This window comes from Leptopilina boulardi, unplaced genomic scaffold, assembly GCF_019393585.1.
Source record: "Leptopilina boulardi isolate dan_hultmark-lab unplaced genomic scaffold, ZJU_Lbou_2.1 LbouV2_223, whole genome shotgun sequence".
Taxonomy (NCBI): Eukaryota; Metazoa; Arthropoda; class Insecta; order Hymenoptera; family Figitidae; genus Leptopilina; species Leptopilina boulardi.
This window is the reverse complement of record NW_026137778.1, coordinates 64,542-82,775: the sequence shown is the minus strand read 5'-3', so window position 1 is coordinate 82,775 and position 18,234 is coordinate 64,542. Positions and strand designations below refer to the sequence as shown.

Sequence of the window (18,234 nt, the reverse complement as noted above, 5' to 3'; positions counted from 1 at the left end):
ATGAATATTGTTTAATTAAGTATATCAGATAATTTTACATTTGATGTCATTTCATTTATTAAAACACGGTAATAACAATAAAAAAATTATACTGGGTTTGCAATCAATACAAATAAGCATCGTCAAAGCTTCCGAAAGACACGGATACGGAGCACGCTACGAAGCACCCTACGAGGCACGCGTTGGTTCGCAAGCGCAGTGACGTCATCAAAGTCACGCAACGCAAAGGATCATATTGGAGAAAGGCCTTAACGCGAGTGAGTGCTTAGTGGTGGCGCATAGAAGCTTCCGTAATGTATAGACAGTGAAACAGATCTATGGGCGGTATTCATAGTTCCGACTTAAGCAAGGACTTAAGAGTTGCTTGATCAAGACGGTCTTATTCGAATGAGTCGAGCTTAAGACCATATATATTCATAGTCAAAAATAAGCAATTGCTTGGTAAAGGAAATGCAGCTTAAGAATTTCTTGACCAAGCAAATGCTTAAGATGATCTTATTGAACGATCGGATTTTTCCGTCAATATTCTTTTGAATCCACCAATAAGAAATGGTTTTGAAAATTCGCCTCAATGCGCCAAGGAATATTTATACTTGCGTTGTATTCAATTTGAGTTTTTCGTTTCAGCGTTTTTAATGTTATTTATAAAATTGTTTTGTTTAATCATTTGAAAAAAGTAAATTTGTAAAATATTTTTCTTATTAAATGTTTGTAATAAAAAACAGTAATAAAACAAAATTCAAAAATATAAACCTGTGAATATAATTAATGTTGTTTAAAAGTAAAAATTTTTAATAATCAACGAATGAAATATATTTAAAATTTGATAAATAATGATACATAATAGTGAAATATTCAAAATAATGATCAATATATTAACATTAATATTTTTAAAATTAGGCGTACAATTTGTAGAACACAATTTATTTTTTCTTTTTCAAATTAAAAAGACTGGTAATTTTTTTTATATCTTATCTTATATACTCTCGTTTTTAAAAAAGTGCTGTACGCTAAAAAATTTTAATTGTTTATAAACATAAAATAACTACTTTCATACATAAATTCTTTTTTCTTGTAGAAATAATAAATGTATCCAAATATAAATCTGCTACTCTCACTCCCTTAAATTATATATTAAAATAAAAATATAATGGAATATAAAATTTGTAAACAATAAATAATTAAATTATTATAAATAATACTAAATTTTAATACTAATTAATGAAACTTTTTGTAGTAATAAAATGTCTAAAAAGCATTACACCAATACGGATAAAGAAAACTTTTCCTGCAAACTATCAAAATTTTTGCCCATGTTATTGAAAATCGCAAAAGCGATTGTTCCTTGAAAGCTAAGGAGGCTGCGTGGAGTGAAAACGATAACGTCTCTGAAACTCTCACTCATCTATTTCAAAAGAATTTTCCGCATCTCGAATGTATCGTTTTGCACGTCTTATATTGTTTGGACCATCTTCATTATCAATATCATCCTCAATGTCTCTTAAATAATGCATTATATCCATTGTTAACACTTTTTTCACTATAAATACACTAATAAGTTATTGCTTAAGTCAACTAAAACGTTGACTTTAAATCATAGGGCGGTATTCATAGTCGATACTCATTTCTTAAGCAGCGACTTAAGCTGACACCTAGATTCATAGTCGTGCATTGTGGATTGACTTAAGTCGCAACTTAAGCATTTGCTTAAAGAAGTAAATGCTTTGATTTTGAGATGCATAGTCCCATCTTAAGAATGCCAAGTATTCATAGTCAAATAGGATTTTCTTATTTGACATTACCGGTGAACTTATTTGAACGAATTGAGGTTATGATTTAAAGTCAACGTTTTAGTTGACTTAAGCAATAACTTATTAGTGTATTTATAGTGAAAAAAGTGTTAACAATGGATATAATGCATTATTTAAGAGACATTGAGGATGATATTGATAATGAAGATGGTCCAAACAATATAAGACGTGCAAAACGATACATTCGAGATGCGGAAAATTCTTTTGAAATAGATGAGTGAGAGTTTCAGAGACGTTATCGTTTTCACTCCACGCAGCCTCCTTAGCTTTCAAGGAACAATCGCTTTTGCGATTTTCAATAACATGGGCAAAAATTTTGATAGTTTGCAGGAAAAGTTTTCTTTATCCGTATTGGTGTAATGCTTTTTAGACATTTTATTACTACAAAAAGTTTCATTAATTAGTATTAAAATTTAGTATTATTTATAATAATTTAATTATTTATTGTTTACAAATTTTATATTCCATTATATTTTTATTTTAATATATAATTTAAGGGAGTGAGAGTAGCAGATTTATATTTGGATACATTTATTATTTCTACAAGAAAAAAGAATTTATGTATGAAAGTAGTTATTTTATGTTTATAAACAATTAAAATTTTTTAGCGTACAGCACTTTTTTAAAAACGAGAGTATATAAGATAAGATATAAAAAAAATTACCAGTCTTTTTAATTTGAAAAAGAAAAAATAAATTGTGTTCTACAAATTGTACGCCTAATTTTAAAAATATTAATGTTAATATATTGATCATTATTTTGAATATTTCACTATTATGTATCATTATTTATCAAATTTTAAATATATTTCATTCGTTGATTATTAAAAATTTTTACTTTTAAACAACATTAATTATATTCACAGGTTTATATTTTTGAATTTTGTTTTATTACTGTTTTTTATTACAAACATTTAATAAGAAAAATATTTTACAAATTTACTTTTTTCAAATGATTAAACAAAACAATTTTATAAATAACATTAAAAACGCTGAAACGAAAAACTCAAATTGAATACAACGCAAGTATAAATATTCCTTGGCGCATTGAGGCGAATTTTCAAAACCATTTCTTATTGGTGGATTCAAAAGAATATTGACGGAAAAATCCGATCGTTCAATAAGATCATCTTAAGCATTTGCTTGGTCAAGAAATTCTTAAGCTGCATTTCCTTTACCAAGCAATTGCTTATTTTTGACTATGAATATATATGGTCTTAAGCTCGACTCATTCGAATAAGACCGTCTTGATCAAGCAACTCTTAAGTCCTTGCTTAAGTCGGAACTATGAATACCGCCCATAACCTCAATTCGTTCAAATAAGTTCACCGGTAATGTCAAATAAGAAAATCCTATTTGACTATGAATACTTGGCATTCTTAAGATGGGACTATGCATCTCAAAATCAAAGCATTTACTTCTTTAAGCAAATGCTTAAGTTGCGACTTAAGTCAATCCACAATGCACGACTATGAATCTAGGTGTCAGCTTAAGTCGCTGCTTAAGAAATGAGTATCGACTATGAATACCGCCCTATATATACTAGTTTATATACTTCAGTAGTCTTTACATCTGTTTTGTTAATTGTAATATAATAATAAAAAAATTATAACACATTTAGAACAAACATTTTTCTGTGTCTTTATGGTATATTTTCAACTTACTGGAAAGTGTTTTTATGATACATACTTGTGAAAGATTATCAAAGAAATAGTGTAAATATACTAATTTTAAAATGAGTTCCATACCAACAGGTAAGAAGGGAAAAAATTTACAAAATAAAAACGTAAAATTATGATAATGGTCTTTTTTAATTGGTTTACGACATTTTTTCTCTTTTATATGACTAGAAAAATTTGTTGTCTTTTTGATAAGCATGTATAAGGGAAAAAAAGTTGTGTCTTTTTTACACGTGTAATATTAGTAGATAGTTAAAAAAAAGTAAAATTAGATAAAAATGTAGCAGATTGTTATACAATCATATTTATACACTGTTTAGTATTAAAATGACTATCCAATCGTCAATGAAATTATACATACTCTCAAGAGAAAAAATTATAATGCGTTTACAACGCGATAATCACTACATACAAGTGCAAATTTAAACGATCGTGAATATTTCTAACCTAAAATTTTTTTCTACAATTAAATCCATTAAGATTACAAAATTTCTTACAAAAATTAGTTCTAATGCCAATTTTAATTTCGATCTCCAAAATTTCATTGCATTCGAAATTTATCATTTTTGCATTTCTTATTTTGTATGTATCAAGCATAGCATATGTTTTCCTTTATTAAGGAATGTGCAATTTAAGTCATTTGACCTTATTTACAAATAAAAAAGTATGGAGTTGTAAAACAATTAATACAACAATCGAAAAATATTTTTGTTACTAACAATAAGAATCAAACAAATTAAAAAATTTTAAAGTAATAAAATTAACAACTTTTACATATTTAATGTATTACAATGAAACTTAACTGAAATAATCGTTATAATACATACACTGAAAAAAATGTTGTCGAGAAATTCAACTACCATTGGGTAGTTGACTAGAAAGTAGTTAAAATAACTACTTTTTTAGTTAATCTAATCATGTTCATGTAGTTAATGTAACTATTTTTAATAAGTTAATAAGTAATAGTTGATTTTACGTAAATATGTAGTTAAAGTACAACTACAGGTCGGTAGTAAAATTAACTTTCTTAAGGTAGTAAAAACAAGTGGAATTGTAGTCGCCTCAAAATTTGAAAAGTAGTAAATCCAACTACTATTCACCAGTTATATGAAATGTAATAAAAGGAATTATTTTCTTTAATTAATATAACTGCTTTTTGAGTAGTAAATTTTTTATTAATTTCTATGATTTTATAGGCTTCAATAAAATTCTCGTTGTAGAATTAACAAGTCGTCTGTAATTAAAACTACTACTTTAAGTAGTAGATTTTTACTATTTTAATTAATTCGATAAACTTAAAGAAGATTTTTTATGTAGAATTTACAAATCGTTTCCAGTTAAAACTACTACTTTAAGTAGTAGATTTTAGTACTCAAACTGGTACAATAGGCTTTAAGAACATTTTTGTTGTAGAATTAACAAATCCATTGTGATTAAAACTACTACTTTAAGTAGTAATTTTTTACTATTTTAATTAATTCAATAAGCTTGATAAACGTTTTTGATGTAAAATTTAGAAATCGTTTCCAATTAAAACTACTACTTTCAGTAGTATCTTTTACTACTTAAAGTAGTAGTTTCAATTACAAAATATTTATTAAATGTACCAAAAAAATGGTCTTAAAGCCTATTGAACCACTTTAAGTAGTAAAATCTACTACTTACATCTTGAGTTGTTTTAACATTTTTAAATTGAGTTAGTACAATCACAATATGTCATTCTACCAATTACATTTTTAATTGGTTTAACTATTTTTATATAGTTAATAGAACCGTTTAAATTCAGTTGAGGACCTATTGTACTACTCAGAGTACACTGTTAAAAATATTTGTAGTTTTAATATACATAAAGTACTTAAATTTAAGAAACTGGTATATTAGAGTGTAATTCATATACAAAGTATATTAAATTTTGTCACTGAAAAAAATTCAAATAAAAAAATTGCATTTTACTCAATTTATACATGTTCTTGTGTACAAAATAAGGTTTTATTAATAAAGCAAAGTAATTTCTTTCATGTAAATACAAGTTTAAATCAATTTACATTGTAAAAATGCATATAATTTGACATTTATAGTACTTAACCTAAATGTCACATATAAGTATTAAAATTCTTGTATTTAGAATGTTTTTTTTTGAAAAATTTTCCCCTTATAAAACATTATTTGGACATAAACAACACAATAGTTAAAGAATTACGCACTGTTGTTTCAATTTCAAATAAATTTTCAATATCAAGGAAATAATGACCGTTTGGTGAAATAGGCATCTACAGCCGCCATGTTGTCACTTTAAATTTAATATACATGTATCTTAGATTTCAATACCTGTAGTGCATATTCGCTTCATACGCATGTATATTAAATCTAATACAGATTTTTCTAACAGTGTATAGTTAAAAAGTAGTAAAACTAGTTTTTTTTTCAGTGTATACCTAAATTACATTTAAAACTTGTGCAGAAATTTTAGAACTTTCAAAAAGACTAGAAATTATCGATAACAATAAGCAATCTCTGAAAATAAAAATTTTCTTTTAGCCCCTGTGCATTTTAAAATTATACAGTTAAACTTTTTTAAATCTGTTTATAAACAAACTGTTTAATCAAGTTTTATTTGATTGCTTTCTATCAATTAAATAAAATGAAACCTTGATTATTCGAACCCTCTGTTATCCGAACTGTGAATCATTTTATCCAAACTTTTTACTGATTTTCAAAGTGTAAAATGTATTAAAAATTTTTTTTTTTATCATTCATAATTTTAAAAAAGATATAAAGAGTAAAATAATGATGTTTAAAAATACTTTAAAAATTTTATTTATTATTGGTTAATATCCGTATTTAACCAATTTTATTAATATTAGTTTGGCAGCAAAATCTTTTACCCCCTCCCTTAGCGACTATCTGAATTGATCTGTAGTACTCAAATTTGGTACATGTATGTATTTTCGCGTGTAGATTACAGGAAAAATATAGCGAACCTGATTGGAATTGATTATTATCATAGTGCTGTCAAGGAAAAGCCATGAACTTTTTCGAAAAAAATACTCCATAGGAAGTTAATTTAATTCAGTTTTCTTGTACCTTGTACCCTAATCTATCATCCCCCAAATTATAGACAAAAATCTGTTCTCATTTTAGAGTGAAATGTATACTACCAAAACACTTTTTCCCATACTAGGTCACGTGGGAGGTTCCCATATACCCTTAAATAACTTCGTTTGAGCCTTTATTTGGAAGAGTTTGTGGAATGAGGATTTCAACATCTTTTTTAATTTTATTTGATATCATATAAATTTCTTGTCATATTCGTGTATGATAACTTTATTCTTAAAAAATGTTAAACTTCTGTATTGATTGATATTGTGTTTTAATTAGTTAGTGGAATAATACTTTAGGTTGTGCATCACTGAGGACGATTCATTAAATTTTTTTTTTTACTTAAACTAGTAATAATTTCTTAAAGTCAACATAAAAATTTAATAACAGAGGTATTAATACAAATATTTATCACAATAATTAATTAATAATCCTACGTATATCGAAAATATTCAATAATATTCAGGACGGTAATCGAATGTGACGTGAAACGAAATTCATTTTTTATATTTAAGAAATCTCTAAGATATATTTTATATAAAGGTCTACTTTAATACCATAGCTTTTAGAAACAATATAGGTATATAAAGTACCGATTTTCATGTTTTAAATAGTTGCTTTTCAAGGTGCACGAATGAAAAAAGTTACACAACAGGTTAGAAAACCGATTTTTACAAGATAAAATAAGAAAAAAAGCACATTAAGAGTGTTGAAGGGTATCTGAAATTTTTTGGCATTTCATTATGTGTAGGAAAGTAATATAATGACAGCTTTATTACATCCTGCAGCCGTTAGGTATCAGAAGCATGCAGGAAGCACAATATCGCAACTGTCATTATATTAGCGGACAAAATTTTTTTTTTGGGGATATATATTTGACACTTAAGGCGTTACGTCATTTTACAATTTTAAATCAGACAATTTTTTTCTATGTTGCTTTCTTCTTTAATAAGTTGAGTAACATCGACCAGTGTTATACAATAATATTAAGAATAAGAAAGACGCTATTTTTTTGGCCTTAACTATATAAAATCTTTATTGAGTATTGTAGAGTAAAATAAAGAAAATTCTGAAAAAACTGTATTATTATTAGGATACGAATGAAAATAAAAAATTAGGAAGTAAAATTTTACGAAAAACGAAATTTTATTTTTAAAGTTTCATAACGAAATAAAAACCTATAGAATAATAATGATATAATAAAAAATTCTCAGATACAGTTGTACTTTTTTTCCGTGCATAAATCAAGCTTTTCTCATTAATACACTCATACGCATGTACAGAGGACTTACTAGTGGTCTTTTATGTTCTGTGGGTATCCGCACCTGCTTGCTTTTAACTCCTGCGAATTGATAGGATTCTAAATTCTATTATTCTCATTGCTTATTCCTGTAGAGCGCCCAACCTCCTACTTCACTGTTTTAAAATAATCAAAATATTTATAATCATGCCTTGTGTTTCATATAGCACTATGTGCTCCGCTGGGACAAGCCTTTTGCGCAAAACGCTTTATTTTGCCTCCTTGGTACACAATGTACTATTTTTAATAATTATGTTTAAAATTATAAAGATTTAAAGTGATGAAAATTTTCGAACTTTATAAAATCAATTGTTTTAAAAATTTTTAGCTGATGGGATAGATATATTTCCACATATACGGAGAAACCTTTAGGTATACTTTGCTCGCCCAGAGTAGCAAAATTTTTGTTTCTCATTATGTTGGACGTCTGTTCTCCCGCTCCGGTCGCGCAGTGTTCCCGTTTTTTGGTGGGCTTTCCAAAAATTGGAAAAACGCCTAATGGGAGAACAGCATACCCAGAATCGGGCGAACTGTCGACTCAAAGGTTTCTCCGTATACGGAAAAATTATCCAGATGTCTGTGTGTGAGGCCATTTCTTATATCATATTATGTTTAAAAAACACTGAGACAGGTCGTTCTGAAATCTGATTTAAGTATTTCCAAATTGTTGCCTAAATCTGTGCTGAGCAATATTATTTGTGAAATTTTCGTTCTGTTTAAGGTAAAATCAGATGTCTCATTTATAATTAAATGTATTATTATTATCTTTTAGGAGAAGATGCATCACTTTACTCCAGTGGTTCTTTAAATTCTGTTGGATCTGTTTCACCTTCTACAACTGAGGATTTTACAAATGAATTACAAGGTCTTTCACCAGAGGAACGAGAAAGGCAGAAAGAGGAATGGAGTGCAGAACTGGCTAAAGTATATTTGAAATGAAAAACTTTGTTTATAATTTTAATCTTTGAATATTCATGGCGTAAGTATATAAAGTAGATTTTGCACTGTTCTGCTCAGATTCTAAATTGTTTTATTCCATGCACCTTTTTATATCAGGTAATTTCAAGAGTAGACAAAGAAAAGTCTACAAAGATTTCGTCAACAAAATACGACATATTTTTTTTCAAGTATTTATTTGTTGATACAAAAGTATCAACTCGAAAGTAACGAATTTCAAGCCATATCAATTTTTTGTTTTTTTATAGATAATCATCTTTTTCCTTAATGTTTGAAATCATTAACCATTGAAACTCCCAAATAATTATAGCTTCAAGCGAATTTATTTAAAAATTCGTTTGTCATTTTGATTCGACATTTATAAAGTTTAAAAACTGACATCAATTTCAAGCGAACAATTTTGCTGAAAAGAAATCCAAAATTAATTGAGAATTGTAGATTATAGGTTATTTTGAACCCTACTTTTTGATTTCAAACCACTGTGTGAATACACAAATTTTGTTTATTCAAAGAAATCGATTTTTATTTAAAGAAACTTTTGTAGGCGTAGTTTAAAGCGATACCTATACAAATTTCTGATAATAGATCGACAAGTCTAGAATTTTTGAAAAATGTTTGAAATTGTATTTCTCAGAAGTTTCAACTTTTTTTTAAAAACGTAACGTAATGTCAACCCCATGTAACTAGTTGTACAAAAATCGAGCACCAGCAATATGAATGAGCTCCAGTAGAAGTACTTTGCATATGCAATTTACTGTTCAAAAAAGTTTACAGTCTAGTTTTTGCCGGATTATGGTGATCTTTTTTTTGGAAAGAGTCAACAAAAATTTTAAAGAAACTCAAGGACGTATTTCTTAGAATTTTTATTTGTTATCAATTTTATTTTAATGCTAATAACAAATTATTAGTGGCTTTATCAATTTCCTTTCATTTATTAAGGGGTTAGTACCACAGCTCACTGACTTTTCGAAAACATTTTTTTTTATTACAAAATTTATTTTATTTACTTCAAACTTTTTATACCTAAAATATTAAAAATACTTCATTTGTTTGCTCATAATTTTTATATAATTTTTATTTCTGCAATATAGACTAGAAAAAGTTTTGATAAATAATTGTTTTAACTTTTAAATTATTCTATATTTCTTTTTCCAAATATAATTATAGAATATTTGTTATGAGTTTGCTTCTATAATTAAATTAAATGATTTTATGATAAAAATTGTTCTTTGAAAGGTAATAAAATATTTTATTATTTCTTAATAAATAATTATTTTTATTTTTAAATTTTTAACAATGTAATATTAAGTTTCTCACAAGTGCAGAAAAATCTGTCTATTTAGTTCAGAATTTCTCATTTCAGCGTGAATTATGTATCTATGAGTGACTATACACCGCAGTGAGAAGAGAAACATTGTCATGGGAAAGTAAGAAACTTTTCTCATCGATGAGTGAGTGAACTCAAGGTTGCCAACCTAGAAGACGTGTTGGTAAGGTAGGTATTGAATAGTTTCTTAAGAAAAAATTCAATACCTACCTTACCAACACGTCTTCTAGGTTGGCAACCTTGATTTCACTCACTCATCGATGAGAAAAGTTTCTTACTTTTCGCATGACAATGTTTCTCTTCTCACTGCGGTGTATAGTCACTCTATATGCGTTGCGTTATTCTGCTTTTACGTATGCGTACACGGAGAAAAAGAAAAAGTAATTTTTACTACTTTCAGAGTAAAACTGGACCAACTCGAAGTTTCTGCGCATCTCTGGCAATTTTTACTCCAAAAATAGTAAAATTTATTATTTCTGTAGTAAATTTTACTGTTTCCGTAGTAAGTTTTACTATTTCTAGAGTAAATTTTACTATTTTTGGAGTAAAAATTGCCAGAGATGCGCAGAAACTTCGAGTTGGTCCAGTTTTACTCTGAAAGTAGTAAAAGTTACTTTCTAAAAGAAATCTTTTTTCTCCGTGTATTGTAGTTAGCATGTGTTAGGAATAATTTTAAGCCAATCAAAGCGTACCAGTTATGTGTGTGTATTAAGAAAGACCCCCACTACCCTCCAATAGAAAAGGAGAGAAAACCTGAGAAAAGAGCCATTGGTGGTTCCGACGTTCTTCTTTTTTTCACGGCTCCTGCTTTTTCGTATAGTTTTAGCAAATTACGAAATGTTGGTTCTTGTTTTTCGTATAAATTTTGTAAATAATAAACACTGGTTGACACGGAAAATGGTTCAAAGATCGGACTAGGCTATTCTTAAAGGCTTTTCATCGATGAACTCGAATCTGACCTCCAAAAGCTCCCATCACGTCGAGATTTTGAGAAAAATGGACTCAAAGTCTCAAAAAACGCTGTTTTTGGCCTTTTTTCATCACGTGTAGAGAATGATGCCGAGGAGCTAGAAGTCTCTAATTAGTCTTAAATTAAAGCTTGAACTCTCAACTATAAGAATCAAATCAAAAAAGCTCTGAACCAATAAAAAATTTTCATATAGCACAACTTTTTCATGTGCGCGCGCACTCTACTTGCACTCATAGAGCGGTACACAATGGCACACTTACTTATTAATTTTATTTTCGCTATTTATTTTTATTTATCATTTTTGGGTTGTTCACTGAACATTGCTGATTAAATGTAAGGTTTTTATTAAAAAATCCAAAATAGTGGTTTCAAAATGTCGGACATAAAATTTCAAAAATTGATGGATTCGACTGAAACTTGGTATCTAGGGGTTTTTGAGGGTTTTTTTTAATAAAAGCCTTACATTCAATCAGCAATGTTCAGCGAACAACCCAAAAATGATAAATAAAAATAAATAGCGCAAATAAAATTAATAAATAAGTGTGCCATTGTGTACCGTTCTATGAGTGCAAGTAGAGTGCGCGCGCACATGAAAAAAATATATGAGAGATTCTTTTTCAATCGCCCCAGCCCAAAAAGTCAATGTTCTGGGATTGGCTTCATACTTTGGTAAATTGTTGTCCTATATGATAGTAATAAATCCCTAAAATATAAATTAATTAAAAAAATATTTGTAGAAAGTAGAGGGGGTTGAAGTTTTGACGTTAAGGGTAACATTGTCATTTTCAAATCCGTTTAACTATGACAAAAGTTAATGGATTTTAATTTATCTATAATGAATTTTATTGCATTTTTCACGTACTTTTCAAAAATGTATATGAAATTTAAAAAAAAAAATTTTTAACCCCTTTTTTGTCAAAATCAACCCTTATTTTTCGATTTTCACCCCTTCGGGTATTTTTTTTTTTTTTTTTTTTATTTTCATTGGAAAGCTGAGGTTTTTTCCGATGAGCTATTTAAATATGAAAATGGGACAACAATAATTTTGTGAGTAACAGAATATTAAAGTAGGCGGTGCCGATAAGGGGTGTACCTGGAGATCATCTTTGAGGATTTAGATAGGCACCGCCTAATTTAATATTATGTTTCTCACAAAATTATTGTTGTCCCATTTTCATATTTACATAGCTCATGGGAAAAAACCTCAGCTTTCCAATGAAAATAAAAAAAAAACAAAAAAAAATTCCCGAATGGGTGAAAATCGAAAAATAAGGGTTGATTTTGAAAAAAAAGGGGTCAAAATTTTTTTTTTTTAAATTTTGTATACATTTTTGAAAAGTACGTGAAAAATGCAATAAAATTCATTATAGATAAATTAAAATCCATTAACTTTTGTCATAGTTAAACGGATTTGAAAATGACAATGTTACCCTTAACGTCAAAACTTCAACCCCCTCTACTTTCTACAAATATTTTTTTAATTAATTTATATTTTAGGGATTTATTACTATCATATAGGACAACAATTTACCAAAGTATGAAGCCAATCCCAGAACATTGACTTTTTGGGCTGGGGCGATTGAAAAAGAATCTCTCATATTCGAAAATTGTAGATTTGAATTAAGAAATAATAATTTCAGTTTTCGTAAAATGTTTTCAGTTAAAGGTATTCGTAAAACTATACCAACTTTTATTATCAAACCAGAATGTTTCGCAATTGAAAAACAAAAATATCAAAATTTCTATTCAGATTTATTAAATATTCTAACAAGATTTTTTTCCGTGTATTTCAACTACAAATATTAGTAATTTTAACTAGGTGAAATTGATTACTGAAAAGTACCACGAACTGTGTAAGTTTAGTTAAAAACTGAAAATGATTCTGAATATGGTACTTTTAACCAATTTTCTTTAACAGTACAATTTTACATTAAAAATTATTGACTTAAATTACTAACAGATGAACAGCTCTATTATTTATAACTGAAATTAATTTTTTTTTTCAAATTGTTTTGCCACCTTCGGTTTCTTTCACATTTCATAAATCTATCAAAATCTGTAGACTGTGGAATTTTTTAACAGTCAATTGCAAATTCTGATCACAAGCATTGTAAAGAGTAGCAAGGCTATGGGACAAACGCTTTTGTGCAGTATCTGCCCTGCAATAGCGTATCACGAGCTATACAAATGTGAGGCTACTGTTGCTCCAATAGTAGGTATCATTGTACGAAAATTTTTACCTTGCAACTTTAAATGAATAGTTTAAATTCGCAGACCAGTGCAATTTACGTTCTTTTTAATTTTGTAGTTGATTTTAAAAACGATTTTGATTTCTTTATATTTTTATAAGTTTTATTGACTAATTATATATTTAATTATATAAGTCTATAGATGGTATTTATTCAAAACATATAATTCTATTTTATTTTACAAATAAAAAAATACATAATAGTTTTTTAAATCTTCTGCCATTGCTGTCTTACCTCCACTCTAGCGTGTACATAGATCGTAATTTCCATTTTTCTAACATCAAGTATATCTGATTTGGCTCTGATTTTTAACGACAACGATTGTTGGAAATGTTAGAGAGTTAAAAATGTATAAAAAAATTCACAAAGTTATTTATAATTAAAGTCTAATAATATGTTACCACTGGCATTGTAATACTGCCGTTATGATTTAAAAACACGTTATCTCGATCCACCCAAATTTCCTTAAAATAAAGTACAATTTTATCGACTAGATAAATAGATAGATAGTAATAGATAGTAATTTTGTTATTGGGATAGTCGTCGGTCCGAGGTTGTAAAACTGGCTTAAAAGCACATCTACGCAGCTGTGATTTTTAATTAGGTTTCACCTCAATTTTATACGCAAAAAAGTACAGATATACAAACGCGTTTTGTGAAATATCTCAAAAAGTCTCCAAATGTAGATAATGTGTCTTTAAAACCAGACGGCAGAATATACCGCAAATGTAAGAAGTTAAAAAAATGTGAGAAATGGAAGCAGTGAACAATGTATTTATAGTCATTATGTAAGTACAATTTAATAAATGAATATCTTTCTTGATAGGTAGAAGAGGAAATCCAAACATTACGACACGTATTATCAAGTAAAGTAAGAGTTTCACATGAATTAAAAAGAAAACTAGGTATTAGTGTTTGGAGAGAATTATCAGAAGATGTCAATCAAGGACTTCGTAATGTTAAAGAAAGTCATGTGTAAGAACTTGAGTACAATTTTGATTTGATTGATGTCTATTAGGTCAAGTAATTTACATTATTTAAAATTTTTTATATAACATAACATTTTATTTTCTAAATATATTTTCTCATGAAATTAGTATGCTTTGTATACTAATTTATTTCTTATACATATTTTTAAATAGAAATGAAAATTGTAGTCGTGAATAAAAATAATGTACGTACTGACTAATTAATTAAAACAATTGAATATTTGTTTCGAGGTCGACATGATATACATTCTGGTATTTTTTAGGTTTCAGAAAACCGAATCAGTGTTTAAATCCACAGCAGAAAAAACAACCAGTATCCTTGGCGGTTTTGGAAGTGGGCTTTCTATGAAACTTGGACAAATGAGAAATTCTAATAGTTTTCGATCTCTTGAAGAAAAAGTCGGTTCAGCTTATGAGAATGTAAAGGTATATATCATGTTATATATGAGATTCATAAAACTTCTAGCCTAAATGGAGAGGTCCAGTAGTATTGCAGCTTTGCAACATTAATTACACCAAAAAGATTGAAATAATATATTTTCAATCTCGATAAGTTTGAATGTTTGCATGTCATTGGTTGGACAAAAAACTTTAAGCCAATCAAATAAAAATATTCCCACTTTTCGAGATTGAAACTATATAAATTCGATCTTTTTAATGTAAAGTTCAAGTTCGATTTTTAATAGTGTACTATAAAAAGTTTCTCCTATGTGTAAAATTCAGAAAGTCTAGAGTTTTTGTTGATTAAATAATAGCCGCTAATTGGGCTTCTTAGTTCCTAACCTACCCGCTACAGGTAAAACTAAATTAGAGAGAGAAAGATATAGACAGTCTTATTTTATGTATCGAAACTTTTTTAAATTAAAAAAAAAATTTTATATGTTTAATTATACTTAACCCAGATAACCAAGCGTATACTAATCGTTATTTACGAGTACGGAGTACCAGTATTATACTAAAATAAGAAGCACAACATACTCGTACGATACAAGTATAATACTGGTACGTCGTACTGGGAATCTTTGCTGGTAATGCTAACCCAATCTCACTTTCTTGACAATTTATTGTCAAATATGAACGCGTCACTGAAAACGGTGCAATAAATGTTGGTGAAAAAAGTGGTTTATGATGCAGCAAAAGAGTATTAACGTTTGTAACTTGTGCTTCTGTACTTATCTTGAATATCCGAGATTAAATTTATATTAAATTATCGATCTTTATAAGATTTATATTCTTTTACTTTGACATGCCGCTTTGTGCCGTGGTGTTATTTCATTGAAAAACATCAAAATCTTTTCTTTTATAATCTTTTTTATACATTTATATTGAGAAAAATTGATAAATTCGGTCTTGATCATATTGATATATTTTTAAATTCAATTGCGTGTTATTTCGTTATAGTTTTTCTTATACATATAACATATTAATAGGTTAGGATGTGCTAATATGTTTTTCTTAACATCAAAGCAGTTTTAAACATCAAGTTTAAAATTCTTTTGAAATAATGTTTAAATGTAAACAAATAATCAATTAATATTTGATAAAGTTAAGAAATTAAAATAATATAAAACACTGGATATTTTAAGATAAGTGAGAATACAAGTTACATATTTTATATAATATATGCAAAAACATATATCATATGAATAAAAAAAAATTATTCAATAAAAATAAATAACTAAAAATGAATTATTATTATTTCAGTTCTCCCACAGATTTTCTTTTTAATAATAAATTCAAATAATTAAAATACTATTGTGGGAAGAGAAAGGGGAGGGTATATAATATTTTATATTGTACATCATACTAGTATTGTACCAGTACAATAACAGTACATTATACTAAGTCACAAAAGTTTTCAGTACGTCGTACTCGTATTCTACCGATATTGCATACCGGTACGCCGTACTAGTACAGTACCTGATACCGTGCGAAGGTACATGGCTGATACAGTACCAGTACGCCGTACTAGTATTTTTTTAAACATTTGTTTTTATACCAAATAAGTTCGCTTCGAGTACGGAACCCTCGAATACAGTGCGAGTTACACTCGCACTTGTCGAATTTTTTTATGAATATTTCCACTAATTTCCCACGCTTGGCTTCAAGTAGATTTAGGTTTTGCAAAAATGGTGACAAAATCGGATAGCGCAATTTCATTCTTAAATTTAAGTAACTTATATTTACAATTTCTTGTGAGGTAGGTATTAAGTAAAAATCTATTTTATGTTGAAACTCGAATAATGGGATATTTAATAAAAATCCAAATTTGAACCAAAAAATTACAAGCTTTTTACTTTTTGAACTTTTTTTAATGAATGCGGCTATTTCGACTTATTTTTATATAATGTGACTTGTTTGTTGTCATAAAAATCTACTGAAACGACTTCTTTCTCTTTCTAAAATCAATCCGAGGTCTAAAATAGGAAAAAATAAAAAGTGTATGTAAGCAAATCAAATTTTTATAAAACATTGAAAATGACATTTAAAAAAAATTTATTATTATACTGGGAAAATCTCTTCCTTAAATTTCACTTCTCTCTATAACTTTATCATCTTTTAAAAAATTTGGAAAATAAATTTTAGTTCTATACTTACTATGTTTTAAGATATTTTTTATTCCTAAAGAATGAGTGGTCTCAAAATTTTCACCGGTAGTGTAATTTAAAACAACTTTAGGGGTAATCCATAAAGCATGTGATACTGTAGGGGGTAGGGGGGGGGGGGTCAGCAAAATATCACACTCCATGTTAATCGGTATTGGAAAAAGCATCACAAGGGGGAGGGGGGGTGTTAAAATTCTGAAAAAATGTATCACATGCTTTATGGATGACCCCTTTAAAGCATTTTGTTTAAGGAAAATATACATTTAGATTTTACTTTACTTTTCCCCTTTTTTCAAACAAAATTTTCCCTTCCCTTTTTTTTAGCAAATTTTATGCTGTCAAGTCTGCTTAAATTTAGCCCATATTGAGCTACCTGCTCAATTGTTTAAACGTATTTAATATATAAAAGTATGTTTTTTCTTTAAGAGAGAAAATGAAATCATACAATATTTTTGTTTGCAGACAAAAGTCGTGCCTTCCAGGTCAAATTCTACGCAAGGCTTTGATGAAGCTTTAAGAGAAGCCGAAGCGTCTAGACGGTCATCCGCAGCATCGAACGCGACCAGTCCAACTGATAAAACTCTTTCTTAATTTATTTTCTCTAAAGTCATTGAGTGTAAGAATATTTTTCATTCCACACTTAAAAAATATATGACATTACTCACATTTTTGTACAGTTAACAACAATTATGTAAAACTAAACTACTCTTAAACTAACATTTAAAAAAAACATTTATTGTATTGAACTTGCGCACTTGAATTTCTTCCAATGTTCATATTATGAGAATTTAATGTTCAGAACCTCATTTTTCTTAATTAAATTAGTGCTAGATTCTAAAACAATCGAAGAAAATCTTAAAAAAGCAAATAACATAACTGTCGTGTTTTCGAGAAACACAGTAACTGCATACGATGTTTCTCGAAAACACGGTAGATAATGTTAATGATATTTTTCATATGCGAGGAACATTAACAATTTTATCAAAATATTATTTTTAAAAAATCAAACAAATTATAATTATTACATAGAGCTTATTAACTATCGTTTCACAAGAATAAGAAATCAAACATTTATAATGGATACAACGTCTTTGTTAATATATAGAGAATGACCGCTACACGAGTTTTATCTCATTAAAAATTACTTAATTTCCAAACTGCAATAGAAAATATTATAATTATACTCTTTTATTTATTATAATAAATTTCTTTATTAATTTTAAAGTTTAAACACTTTTATTAAAAACT

General features: G+C 27.8%; 1 protein-coding gene across 1 annotated transcript; it reads left to right on the top strand.

The window, feature by feature from the left end:
• Positions 1–3,351: 3,351 nt before the first annotated feature.
• Positions 3,352–18,210, top strand: LOC127279728 (tumor protein D52). The gene is made up of 5 exons (XM_051302253.1): positions 3,352–3,564; positions 8,661–8,812; positions 14,218–14,366; positions 14,644–14,806; positions 17,449–18,210. Exons 1-5 carry the CDS (start codon positions 3,546–3,548, stop codon positions 17,575–17,577), a joined length of 612 nt encoding a protein of 203 aa, XP_051158210.1. The 5' UTR covers positions 3,352–3,545; the 3' UTR covers positions 17,578–18,210.
• The last annotated feature ends 24 nt before the right edge of the window (positions 18,211–18,234 follow it).